The 13,534-nt window shown below is 44.0% G+C and overlaps 1 protein-coding gene across 7 annotated transcripts in view; it reads right to left on the minus strand.

Moving 5' to 3' along the window:
* Positions 1-8,156: 8,156 nt before the first annotated feature.
* Positions 8,157-13,534, minus strand: part of LOC115129596 (protocadherin-19-like) — a 74,984-nt gene continuing 69,606 nt past the window's right edge. For all 7 annotated transcript variants that reach the window (XM_029660141.2, XM_029660139.2, XM_029660137.2 and 4 more), the window contains one exon: positions 8,157-10,836. In XM_029660141.2, coding sequence (XP_029516001.1) covers positions 10,247-10,836 — 590 coding nt within the window. In that variant the 3' untranslated portion in view covers positions 8,157-10,246. The remainder of the gene's footprint in view (positions 10,837-13,534) is intronic.

A 13,534-nucleotide genomic window follows, 5' to 3' on the forward strand; every position in this document is an offset into this window, starting at 1 on the left:
GGCAAGGAGTTAAGGTCAACAAATCATCCCTCCGATAATACACGCCCGGGGAGATTCATTGCCGTGCTAGCGTTGACAATAATGGAGGCTTTGAAACCCCACTCTTTAATTTCTAGTCCCGGCGTTTAGCGCTTTTATCCTCCAGAGAGAGGAGGGTCAATCGCATCTGTTCCCCAGCCCGAGAACCTCGTTTTGGGGCTTTGAGGGCTGCGAGAGATGCCTGGGGGTCAGTGTCTGATTGCTGCTGGAGATAGAAGATTGAGGGCAAGGGGGCTCGTGTCCAGACAGAGGATCCTCAAAGAGCCCTGTTCCCAGGTCAGCGTTATCCGGGAATCTCCAATGGTTAGGATATCATCTGTCTAGCATCAATGCCAATTACAGGGGGTGGAGGGTATCTGGTTCTTGAGGATGCAGCAACGCACCATGAATGCAAGGCATTGTTTGTCCTCTTCATTTCAGAAGGGCGATCAAAGTTTGATTGTGCTCACCACAAAAGGAAGCGGCTGGGTATATTAGATATGTAATGGTGGCCGGGAGATGGAAAGGGTAATGAGTTTCTCACAATCTCACTGATAGCAATGACCAGCCCACCTCTTTGCTGTATTACAAGCAAAATGCACATCCCTTTCTTCGACATTGTATCTCCACAATTACAGGCTCAAATCTTAGCAGTTTATTGTCGGAAAGTAATAGTAACCCTCCTCTAGAGCAAAACACTCTCTTAAAATGAATGTCTCTTGTCAGATAATCTGCCATTCTTTGGCCCCGTCACCTCCAAATAAATGTGACCATGTAACAGCGGTACTGGAGATTCCTTATCCATTACTCCTGTGTGGTGCTTCTGAGCTCCACAGGCCTCATCCAGGCCCCACGCTGAGCCAAGTCTGAGTCCAATGTAGATGGGCTGTGTGTGGGCCGCATGCAGGTGTGCAGAGCCCCGGCGCTGGGTCGATCTGATAACTCTCCTGCCGTGAGGATAATGGCTTCTTTTTAAAGGTGTGGATCTTCAGACCAAGACCATTATCTGCCTGACACCCCCCACTTCTTCGTCCTTGCACCTTTCTATCCCCAATCTGAGGTCCTTAGGTCCTGACACTAGGCTGAAGCTAAATAGTGCTAATGCAAAACATGGAGAGTCCAGGAAGAATAAATAAAACACCTCCCCTTTGTCCTCGCAAATCAGTCCCTTCCCACGCCCCTTCAGCCCTCCATAAAAATGTATTTGTCACATGCGCCGAATACAACAGGTGTTGTAGACCTTACCATGAAATGCTTAGTTACAAGCCCTTAACCAACAATGCAGTTCAAGAAGTAGATTTAAGAAAATATTTACAAAATAAAAACTAACAATAACGAGGGTATATACGGGGGGGGGGGTACAGGTTAGTCAAGGTAATTTGTACACGTAGGTATGGTAAAGTGACGATGCATATATAATAAACAGCAAGTAGCAGCAGTGTCAATGTAAATTGTCTGGCTGGCCATTTGATTATTTGTTCAGCAGTCTTATGACTTGGGGTAGAAGCTGTAGCATCTGGATTAGTTTCCCGCTCCTTGAAAGCAGCGGCTATAGCCTGTAGCTTGCTACGGATGTTGCCTGTAATCTCTGGCTTCTGGTTAGGATATGTATGTACCGTCGCTGTGGGGACGATATCGTCAATGCACATATTGATGAAGCCGGTGACTGAGGTAGTATACTCCTCAATGCACTTGGATGAATCCCGGAACATATTCCAGTCTGTGCTAGCAAAACAGTCCTGTTGAGTAGCATCTGCCTCATCTGACCACTTCTGTATTTAGTGAGTCACTGGTACTTCCTGCTTTAGTTTTTGCTTGTAGCAGGAATCAGGAGGACAGAATTATGGTCAGATTTGCCAAATGGAGGGCAAGGGAGATTTTTGTATGCATCTCTGTGTGTGGAGTAAAGGTGATATAGAGTGTTTTTTTCTCCCTCTGGTTGCACATGTGACATGCTGGTAGAAATGAGGTAAAACGTGGTATGGTATGTGTTCATGATTTTTATTAACACTAGAACAAAATAACAAAGTGAGAAACGAAACAGTCCTGTCAGGTGCAGAACGCTAAACAGAAAACAACTACCCACAAAACACAGGTGGGAAAAAGCTACCTAGGTATCGTTCCCAATCAGAGACAATGATAGACAGCTGTCCCTGATTGAGAACCATACCCGGCCAAAACAAAGAAATGCAAAACATAGAATGCCCACCCTGACCAAACCAAAAGAGACATAAAAGCTTTCTAAGGTCAGGGCGTGGCAGTGCGCATTTGTTTGTATCTGATCTTGAGGCGTGACAAATGCAGTAAATGAAATACCTCCCAATTTAAATGTTTAATTGTTAATATCCTCTAAAACAACATGGGTAATATGTTACTTTGAATTTAATCCCTGTTTTATTGCTGGACTATGGAACATGAATTGCATCATTCAAATCAAGAGTGTATCCCGAAGTTGTTGGGTTTATTTGATCCCCTCGCCACTCTCAAAGTCACCCTCTGAGTTTTGTAAGTTACACGTGACAGCAGAGGGCCCTCCAAACGAGTTGGTAGGGGCGAGGGGCTGGTTTGTGATTCATCGCATTAGCTTTAGATCTGTGATCATTTTTGTGTAATAGAATGGTTGCCAAAAAAGAGCGGGAACGTGGTGTTGTTTTTCTTTGTCCTTGATATGGACCAACATCTACTGTCCTTCTTTTGGTCATGGCTGAGTACCTTTTCTCCTGGTCGTGGTTGGTGGAGCTCCAGCTGAAATGTGACTGGAGAATTAAATAAGAGATGTGGGATGGGAAGCGCCTGAAGTTAAGCCGGAGCAACACCTAATTTGCATCCATTAGACTGAATGAGTTTGGCAATTGATAAGTAGAGAAGTGGAGAATAAAGCACATTAGACCTTTGATATTTATGGGCCAGACACCTCCCCATAACAACTTATGGTGCCACTGATAGTCCACTGTTGACTGGCAACAGCTTGGGCCTTCAAGTCAGCTTGAATAGTGTATGCATTTCAATGGACTAAATGCCTCAATTGTCCAGAGCTTAAGACAAACGTGAGGTCTACAGCCATTTTTGTCTCTACAAAAGCATATATACTGTATTCATGATCCCTAATTCAGTCCATAATTCATGTGTCTGAACTGAGATCTGACGTTGCTTTAGTGGCAACTCAAGCCTTTGCTATTTGATGGTGCTGGACTCTCTGGGCAGACATTTTGTTAGCTTCCAATTTAATCCCCCTGTGAAAGTGTTGTGGGGTTCCTGAACTGGTCCCATGGTCCCATAGGATCCAGTTAATAGGAATAGGGGGGCACAATGAGGCCTGTCCCTCTGCAGGAGAAGCAGCTGCAGTTCCTTTTGAAAGAATGAGGTCGGTGCAGAAATGGAGATCGGTGGCCGTGATTGGGGAAGGGAGGAGGAGGGGGGGGGGGGCTAGCGCACTCAAAAGGACAGGCGACAAACTGTTTTGTATTGGAAGAATTCTGGGCTGTCGAAGGTGGTGCCCCCCTCTACAGTGCATGGCTGTGTCAGAATTAAATCATTTTAATTGTTCAATGATTTCCCCTCTCGCAATTTCGCTAAATGATAATTGAAACATTAATAGGACATTAATAGGACGTGTGTCCTGGTAACCTTTGATATAAATCTCTGCGCCGTAATGGGGGACAATTCACCCTGACCAATGGGAATCAGAAGTAATTAAATATGAGAAGTGCCATTTGGGGATGGCTTAAATTACAAATACGGCTAACGATTTGCAAATACAGCTAATAAACTCGGGACTCGCTTGATAGAGAAGGGCACGGTTTTCACACAAGGCTGTGAGTCTGTGTGTGTGCATGTGTGTGTGTATGTGTGTGCTATTGTATTGTGCTACATACTGTAGCTTATTTCTAATGGTAATGATATACGCTGAGTGTGCAAAATATTAGGAAAACCTGCTCTTTCCATGACAGACTAACTAGGTGAATACAGGTGAAAGCTATGACCCCCAATAGGTCCACAGACGATGCATTTCGCCATCACACTGCACACTGTCCTACCCCATCTGGACAAGAGGAATACCTACTGTATGTAAGAATGCTGTTCATTGACTCTAGCTCAGCATTCAGCACCATAATACCCTCCAATCTCATAATTAAGCTTGAGGCCCTGGGTCTCAACCCCACCCTGTGCAATTGGGTCCTGGACTTCCTGACGGGACGCCCCCCAGATTGTGAAGGTAGGACACAACATCTCCACTTCGCTGACCCTCAACACTGGGACCCCACAAGGGTGCGTGCTCAGCCCCCTCCTGTACTCACTGTTCACCCATGGTGGCCATGCACACTTCCAACTCAATCATCAAGTTTGCAGAAGACTTGGCTTGATTAACAACAATGACGAGACAGCCTACAGGGAAGAGGTGAGGGCTCTGAGTGGGGTGTCAGGAAAATAACCTCTAACTCAACGTCAACAAAACAAAGGAGATGATCATGGACTTCAGGAAACAGCAGAGGGAGCACCCCCCTAACTACATCGACGGGACAGCAGTGGAGAAGGTGGAAAGTTTTTTTTTAATCGTTTCTCGACATACACATCACTGACAATCTGAAATGGTCCACCCACACAGACAGTGTGGTGAAGAAGATGCAACAGCGCCTCTTCAACCTCAGGAGGCTAAAGAAATTTGGCTTGTCACCTAAAACCCTAACAAACTTATACTGATGCAAAATTCAGAGCATCCTGCCGGGCTGTATCACCGCCTGGTATGGCAACTGCATTGCCCACAACCGCAGGGCTCTCCAGAGGGTGGTGGGGGCAAACTACAGAACCCCAGGACACCTACAGCACCTGATGTCACAAGAAGGCCCAAAAGATTGTCAAATACAACAACCACCCAAGCCTCTGCCTGTTCACCCTGCTAACATCCAGAAGGCGAAGTCAGTACAGGGGCATCAAAGCTGGGACGAGAGACAGAATCTGTTTTTCAATCTCAAAGCCATCAGACTGTTAAACAGCCTCCACTAACACAGAGATGCTGTTGCCTACATACAGACTTGAAATCATTGGCCACTTTAATAAATGCAGCACTAGTCACTTTAATAATGCCTCTTAATAATGCTTGAATATGTTGCATTACATACTGTTCTGTCATTACTCATCCATATATTTTTATATTCTCATTCCAGTCCTTTACTTAGATGTGTGTATTAGGTATCTGTTGTGGAATTGTTAGATATTGATATTGTTGGAACTAGAAGCACAAGCATTTCGCTACGCGCAATAACATCTGCTAAGCATGTGTACAGTATGTGACTAATAAAATGTGATTTGATCCCTTATTGATGTCACCTGTAAAATCCACTTCAATCAGTGTAGATGAAGGGGAGGAGACATGCTAAATAATTATCTTTTAAACCTTCAAACAATTGAGACATGGATTGTGTGTGTGTGCCATTCAGAGGGTGAATGGGAAAGACAAAATATTTATCTGCAAGGGGTATGGTAGTTGATGCCAGACACACTGGTTTGAGTGTGTCAAGAACTGCAACGCTGATGGTTCTTCACACTCGGCAGTTTCCTGTGTGTATCAAGAATTGTCCACCACCCAAAAGACATCCAGCCAACTTGACACAACTGTGGGACGCCTTGGAGTTAACATGGGCCAGCATCTCTGCGGAACACTTTCAACACCATGCCCAGGTGAATTGCGGCTGTTCTGAGGGCAAAATAGGGTGCAACTCAATATCAGGAAGGTGCTCCTAATGTTTTGTGCACTCAGTGAAGTTCATACTTTGACCTTAAAGACAATAGCTGCTAGCTCCTAGTTAAAGGTACCGTTATGGGATCCCAGGGTAGACCCTATTAGGCATTGAGTGTATACAGTATGTGTGTGCTACTGTATTGTGGTTTTAGCTGGTTTGTAATGGCAATTATGACGATATGCACTGCCTTTGACCGTAGTTACAACCCTTTCCTGCAGTCAAATGACCAATGTGCCCTCTAGTGGCCTCATGGGTGGGATGTTATTAATATTCTTCATTATTAATACACTTTTTTTCTTTTTTTTACCACCCAAAATCCTGTGTTTCTGTGTCAAATGGTTTCGTTATTATTCAGTTTTCTGTGATGTATATAACGTGTAGTATTGGAATGCAAACTCAAAATGGAACACATTTTAACTCTATATCTGACATGGTACAGGTGTCTTCTTTTTTAAGCCCATAATCTTGTGTGAGAGGTGTAGATTTGTTTAAGACTACCAAGAAACACTCCGTTCGATCCTGATTCAGCCCACTGCAGTGAAAGTAAAACCTGGCTAGCTCCAGGTTAAAGACACACTCCAGCTATTTTTGAACTTTTCTTTTTGAAAAACAATATCCCATGTATAAACACACTTAAGGGTACAAAAATATGTTTTGAGCAAAATTGGGTTTCCTTAGACACAAGTCCCGAATGGCGCAGCGCTCTAAGGCACTGCATCTCAGTGCAATAGGCGTCACTAAAGTCCTTGGTTCGATTCCAGGCTGTATCACACCCAGCGTAGCCCGGATTTGGCCGAGGTAGGCTGTCATTATGAATAAGAATTTGTTCTTAACTGACTTGCCTAGTTAATAAAAAAATATATAAAAATAAACTTAATTGAGTTGGCCTGATGGTACCCTCTGGTGTCATCAGCCTCCTCCATGCTTGAGGAACAATAAAGAACAAAGAAGAAAGGCCTCCCACCCTGCTGTCAGAGGACACCAAAAATGTAATGACTTTTGTTAAGTAAATCGGTTGATGAATGAGCTGAAAAGGATACTGGAGTATGACTGTACATGTGAAGAACCCAGGGGTCTAAACAGTATTAGAACGGCATGAATCATCTAAATTAATGGGGGCAGGGCTACTGATAGTGACGTAGGGGAGGAAAAGTTAGCTGGAGGAAACAAGATTCTCCTAATAGATTAATGGGACTGTAAGCGAGTACGTTTTAAACTACTTTCATGTCGGCTTGACCAGAGGGTAGACAGGCAATGGCAAATTAATTAGAGAATATAAAAACGACCCCGCTCTCCACACTTATCTGCGAGGGCAGCTGTGTGGCATCAATTTTATCTCCATGCATTGGGGGTTCTCTTCTTTGTCTTTTTCTCCTCCTCCTCCTCCTCCTCCTCCTCCTCCTCCTCTTCCATTAAGCTGTAGTTGTAGAATGTCTCCTTGTCAACCTGCATTTTCTCATTTGGAGCATCAATCCATTACAACTCGCTCAAGGGAGTCATCTGCACCTATGGGGGAGGTGAAGAGTGGAAGCACCATTGAGTGAATATGTCAAGGATAGAGAAAGAGTAGGAGTGGTAGATGAGTGAGGTCCTGACATAGCTTTTCACTTATTTCATCGCTTCAGGCTCTTCAGTGCATCAAAGGCAACTAATCAATTAATAAGGTTTGTAAGGAGAAAATCCTGTCAAAGGGATATTATGTTGCTGGGTACGAATGTGCATTACTCACTCACCTAATGCAAAAGGAATGGCCACGCAAGGCTTCACATGCCTCAATGTCTGTTTCGTGACATCTAAGGAGGAGTTGGTGAATGTTAAATGCCTCTAAAATGGCATGGGTGACCCACTCCTGCAAATGAAAAGGGCTCTGCCATTAGAAATGGGCACTTTGGCTGGAGCAGTCCCAAAAGACTGGTTTGCTTTGCATGCTTGAGGTGTATCTACCGTCCGTCGCCCTAAATGAGTCAATCAAAATATCAACAAACAAAAAAATGATGTCACAGAGCACTTATAACGAGAGCAGCACCTGCCTGAAATGCTTTAATTGCGACTAGAGTGAGCCTGAACAGAAACTATGAATTTCCATCGTGATAGACATAATTGTCATCACTCTATGTACTGGCATGCCATTTTCAAGAAAGGCTTCCAGACAATATTCAGATCACTTTATACATTTTAATGAATTATGGTAAGACAAAAGATCATTTAAAAAAAAAAATGGATAATTGCAATATACTGGGATGCTGTCATGCTCATTCATTTACAACAATGCGCACACACTCTCTCGTAATCGTTTACAACACACATTTCATTTGATGGTAATTTTGAGGAGTGTTATCAAAGACGACTTTCTCTCTCATACTATACATTCAAGAAAAACAAGGAAACAAAGTGGAGAACATTTAATAGTTTAATAATAAGCTGCTGTATACATTCAGTGATTATTCAGATTTTCATGATGCCAGAAGCCATGGGTGAGACCAGCAAAAAACATTCAGCTACAAGATCTATTTCGTTGTATGCAAATGTCTCCCTTTTTCATTTACAATTTTCCATGTTGTAACATAGGTTAACTGCAAAGTAACTGAAAACCGCATCGCTGATTTATAATACGCTTCTTCAAAGACCTTAATTTCCTCCAAACATACAATTCAACCAAATCTGTTTGGTTGTGATTGTAAGATTTGACTTGTTGTTCTTATTATATTTTCAAACACAATTCAAATGAGATGGTACCTGATGACACAACAGTTGAGCATTCCTTCATCCTTAGTCTCTTACTTGAAGTGTCAACAGGGCTCTCACCTGAGGTGAGGAATTTACGGAGGGGTACCTTCGTCCAAAAACAGACACACAGAAATAGTTGGAATCATCTCAATAGCTGAAAAAAAAAACGATCTTAAACCTCTTCATCTCACTTAAATAAATTAAGCAATCTTAAAGGTTTTGTTTGTGTCCTTTTTGGTTTATTTTGCTATCTCATTCTAAGCTCAACTGGCACACTACTGTTGCTGCTGAAATTGCTTTTTTTGTTTTTACATTTTCTATTTGCCCACACAGAAACTTCATGGCACGAGAACTGACCAATAAGAAACTCTTTACAACAAGGTAGACTGCAAGTCAACAGTTGCCAGGGGTAACACAGTAAACAAAATAATCCAAGTTTAATGAAAAGACAATTATAATAATCATGATCAATAAAAAAGCTAAAATAAATGAATCAACAAAAGCCAGTTAATTTCAAGTTTAACTTACTGATAAAATAACTAAAATAACTACACAGCATTAAATATTCTCATTATACATTTTTAAATTATTTATAAAATATATTTTGGCATATGTTTTTTTATTTTTGTGTTTGTGTAACAAACGCTACTGTAGCTTCAGTTGAACACCAATGTTTATTATTATTATTTTTTACTCTTGAAACAAAACATTAAAGGGATTGTCACATAACAACAGGTTATTAAAAATGATACTAGTATACCCTATACAGAGTTTCACATAGCAAGACGTGAGTGACGATCCCTCTATTCTAGCCCCATAGTCAAATCTCAGAAAAAGTACAAGACCAGAGCACAACATTTCTAATTGTGCTCCACTGGCTACAATCAAGATTGGGCACAGGAGATTTCTAAAGCAATGTTTCCCCCCCCCTCTTCCATACATCTCGGTCGTGACGGAAGGAATCGGTCTGTCCCGAGTCCCAGTGTTTGGAGTGCCTGGGCAGATAGCGAGTTCATTTAGCTCCATCAGATAAGCCATAAATACTGTTCCCTCCCTTCCATTCCTTTCTCCGTCTTTACTACTGAGCACTGTTCAAGACGCGCATGGAGGCAATTGTTCAAAGAAGATGTATGTCTGTCTGTTGCCATCTGTTGCACTGTGGTGAGCTCACTCTACAAAGGAAACAACAAGTTGATTTGACAGCCGAGCCAAACTGCAAACCAAAGAAGGCAATCTCAGTTAGTGATACAAAAAAGTTCAAAAGGCATAACTGTACTTTTATATCTGTCAGTGTAGGTGTCCAATCCACAAAAATCCGAACGGTGCCAGCCTCGGGCGGGGAAAGAGGCCGAATCCGGCCAAAGGGGCACGATTGGGCGAGTCACACAGTCAACAGTAACCTGCCTGTCCACTGGCTGCAGACGGGGTGAGCAGCAAACAAACAGAAAAGCAAACAAGAAAAGTACTGCGACTACAACAAAGCCACATCCAAGGCCATCACTTTTCTTGAGGAACACAACACAAAGCTCAGCATATTCCAGTACGGTTCCATATCTGGGCTATGTCAGACCTGGTCGTTAGGTACTGTATACTATGTTCAAGGTGTCTCTCTTTCTTTCTTTCCTCGGCTTGAGTTTCTCCTGCGTACACACAGCTATGGCGGAGTGTATATATATATACGTGTTTGTTCATGTGTGTGTGTGTGTGTGTGTGTGTGTGTGTGTGTGTGTGTGTGTGTGTGTAGACTCCCCTGAGGCCCGTTAGAGCACAATGTCCTTCAGGCGCTTGCTGCTGGGAGACTCCTTCTCAAGATGGACGCTGTCGTGGAGGATCGTGTTGATCTCCCGGACGGCCGGCTCGCTGTCCTTTCCCTCGGGCTGTCGCAGCATGCTGTGGTTGGCGATGCGCTCAGCGTCGCGGCACTTGAGCGTGTTGTAGCCGGATGGCGCCTTGGCCAGCGGGCTTTTCAGGTGCACAGGGGAGGTGATGGGGCTGGCTGCCTCGCGCCCGTTGCCTGCCTCGCGCACGGCGCCGCCGTTGGCCTTGGGGCTGTATGCCTGCGACTCCATCATTGTCCGCTTGTTGCCCTTTAGCTCGCCCCGCTCTGGGTCCTCTGGGCCGTCCTTGCCGAAGGTGGCAAAAGTCCGTTTGATGGTGCCGGTGCCGCAGTCCTCGTAGTGGGGCACATCCACGGTGGTGGCCTCGATGGACAGGGCAATGACGTTATTACGTGGGTGGCCATGCTCAGGAGACTTGCCACGGGCTGGGCCGGGCACACGGGGCATCCAGCAGCGGTCCGAATGGCCCAGGATGCGACACTCGTCCTGGCAGTGGAAGCCTTCGCTTGAGTCTGCAGAGAGGGGGGAGAAGGGGGGGGGAGAGGGGGGAGAGGGAAATCATTAGGTTTGTCTGTTGAACTGGCCTATTTTCCAGCACTTTAACTCATTCACGCTTTGCTTTCATGGATTTCACCATGGTTTGTTTATGGTACTTTCATCTTATTGAAAGGTGTCAGAAACGTGAAAAAATGAAGAAAAGTTCGTGGCAGCCCCAGTTTATATTTTTCGTGGGTAATTTGCTTTCTCTTTCAAGTATGGCATTTCTGCCATCTACACAAGATTCTTCTCCTGCTGCCTTGCCGTTGCTTCCAGACGACTCGAGATCTGCAAGTTTGAGGCACTTTTAATGCGCCAGGGCGTATTATTAAATCAAAAGTCAATTTCTAGATCATGCACCATCAGGTTTTCTATAGCAACACTTGATGAATGCCAGGGTTTAAAAAGTGCAATCAGATATTCCCACTAAGAGAGACAGCAGCCACGTTGCCATATTGTTGCCTAGTTCATCTAACCCAGTCTCTGTCATCTGGCACCGAGTTATAAATATATAATGATGTTTAAATGCTGAAAATAATATTTGGCTGAGTCTGCATAACTACATATCCTTTGTGTCGAAGGGAAGGGCTTTCAAGACGATTTTTGTATCATTATAAAAACAATAAAAGAGCCAGGCGCTCTAGTTTTGAGCTGTCGTCCTCTTTTTCTGTCTTTTTGTTATCTAAGTGAAAAATGTCTGTCATTTTGACATTACCTTTCTTTTTAAAGATTTTTATTTTTTTATCCATATGCCAGTCGAGTGAGTTCTTGATGCTGAGGCCTTTTGAATCCATACATTCATTATTGGCCATCTGGACAGATAACCTTAACAAGGGCACATGCAGGATGCCCTCGTGTTTACGAATACTATCAAAGAGTGTGAGCCTCTCACCAAATCACACACCCATCACAAAACAGGCAAAGGCTGGCTTTATACTGACATATTGAACGCAAGTGAAGTTCTGTTATGAGAATGAAAAGGATGTTTGTGGATATGTAGCATCTCACTACAATCACACTCGTGAAAAAAGACTGAATAACATCTACAGTAGAGCTACCATGTTAATGCCCAAATATACACAGTCATTAATCTTAACCATTCAGTATGCCACTGCTGTGCCTCCGAGCTCTCTCTGTTGGCCTCGGCCTTGTAAAAGAAACTGACACGCAGATGTTCAGTGACCACATTTCTAAGCATCCCGATTGGTCCTCGCCTCCTAAGGGCAAGGGGCCTTCCTCCCACACGAGAGGCCCAAGGTGACAAGAAGGGATTGTGGGTAGAAATTGCAGCGCGCCACACATTTACATATCACCTATTTAAAATCACTAATTACTGTTTCCTTCCCCTCTTTTCTGCACTCTGAGGAGCACCTCTGCTTTGGGCGATCAGATCGATATTTAAAGATCGCGTTCCAGGGGCAAGGCTGCCGGAACTGTCTCCCTCTTAAACTGTGATCCTATGAGATTGAAAGATGACTGAATGGCTGGCTAACTGGCTGGCTAGGTTCATGGGCAATTTAAACCATGCTATGGCTAATCTCAGTGGAGGATTAAGTGGGTTTGCTCAAGGCCAGGGACACTGGAGCTCAAGAGGCCAAGCGGGCAGCCATGACCATGGGTGACCGACGTCAATTCCATCATGAATGTTTCATGGAAGTGCTGAAGGATTACCTTGAGCTTTGCAGTGTGTGTGTGTGGAGGGGTTTCTGTACCCTGAAGCATATTGCCTGTGTCTGCAATATGCACACAGACACCACACACAGACACACCCTCTCTCCTTCCCTCTATTCACACGCTTGTCCATACACACTCCCGCCCACACACTCTGATGTGCACAGGGGAACATGGCGAAATTAAAATGGAATAGAAAATAAAGCTCTGGATCAACTCTGGTGACTCAAATTTAGTATGTAATTACCAGGGCCTGTGAACACACACAAATCACCTAAAGTCAATGTTGTCACCATGGAAACGAGTGGTTGAGCTTTACCATTATCCATACTGCTCTCTGTGGCAGAGACTGGCTGTAGAGCACCTGGCATATTGTACAATCCCATTCTCCTCTTCAGAACTTTTGCTCTCCTATGAGGATCTTCCTCCTTTTCCAGGGAAGCTAGATTTGATTGAAATATCTCAGAACACAAAGAAGACCTATTTAAAGCCTATGCTTTATACTGAGCCATCCATGCAACATGCAGTGAATATACCCTTTCTCACCCACTTCCTTTAGGGGACCTCCGGAGAGAGAGAGCGGTTCTGAAAGCCTGAGCGCTATTAACGAAACTTTCACATCCTGACTCCGCTTAGAGGTTCACAACACAAGCAGATGTCATTCTCAACGGTTCCCCCCCAAAGACGACAAAACAACATTGAAAATAAAGAAAAATTAAGATGTACGACGGGTCTTCGGTCGACCCCTGACAAAGCCGAATCTCTTGGGGTGGGGGGGGATCTAAAGGAGCTAAATCTAACGCTCACAAATGAAGCAATTAAATGCTCTTTATAGCCGGATCTGAAACGCCACAAGCTGAGAGGAAGAGCAAGAAGGAGGCACCCTCCTGCTGTGAATGCCTATTGAAAGTCATCAGGAAAATAAGCTTGCCAATCAGTTCCATGAAAAAAACTTAGAGTACATACAGAGCCGTTCGTTCTATATCATTTCCTATCTAGGAT

The sequence above is a fragment of the Oncorhynchus nerka genome, linkage group LG5 (genome assembly GCF_034236695.1).
Source record: "Oncorhynchus nerka isolate Pitt River linkage group LG5, Oner_Uvic_2.0, whole genome shotgun sequence".
In the NCBI taxonomy this organism is placed as follows: Eukaryota; Metazoa; Chordata; class Actinopteri; order Salmoniformes; family Salmonidae; genus Oncorhynchus; species Oncorhynchus nerka.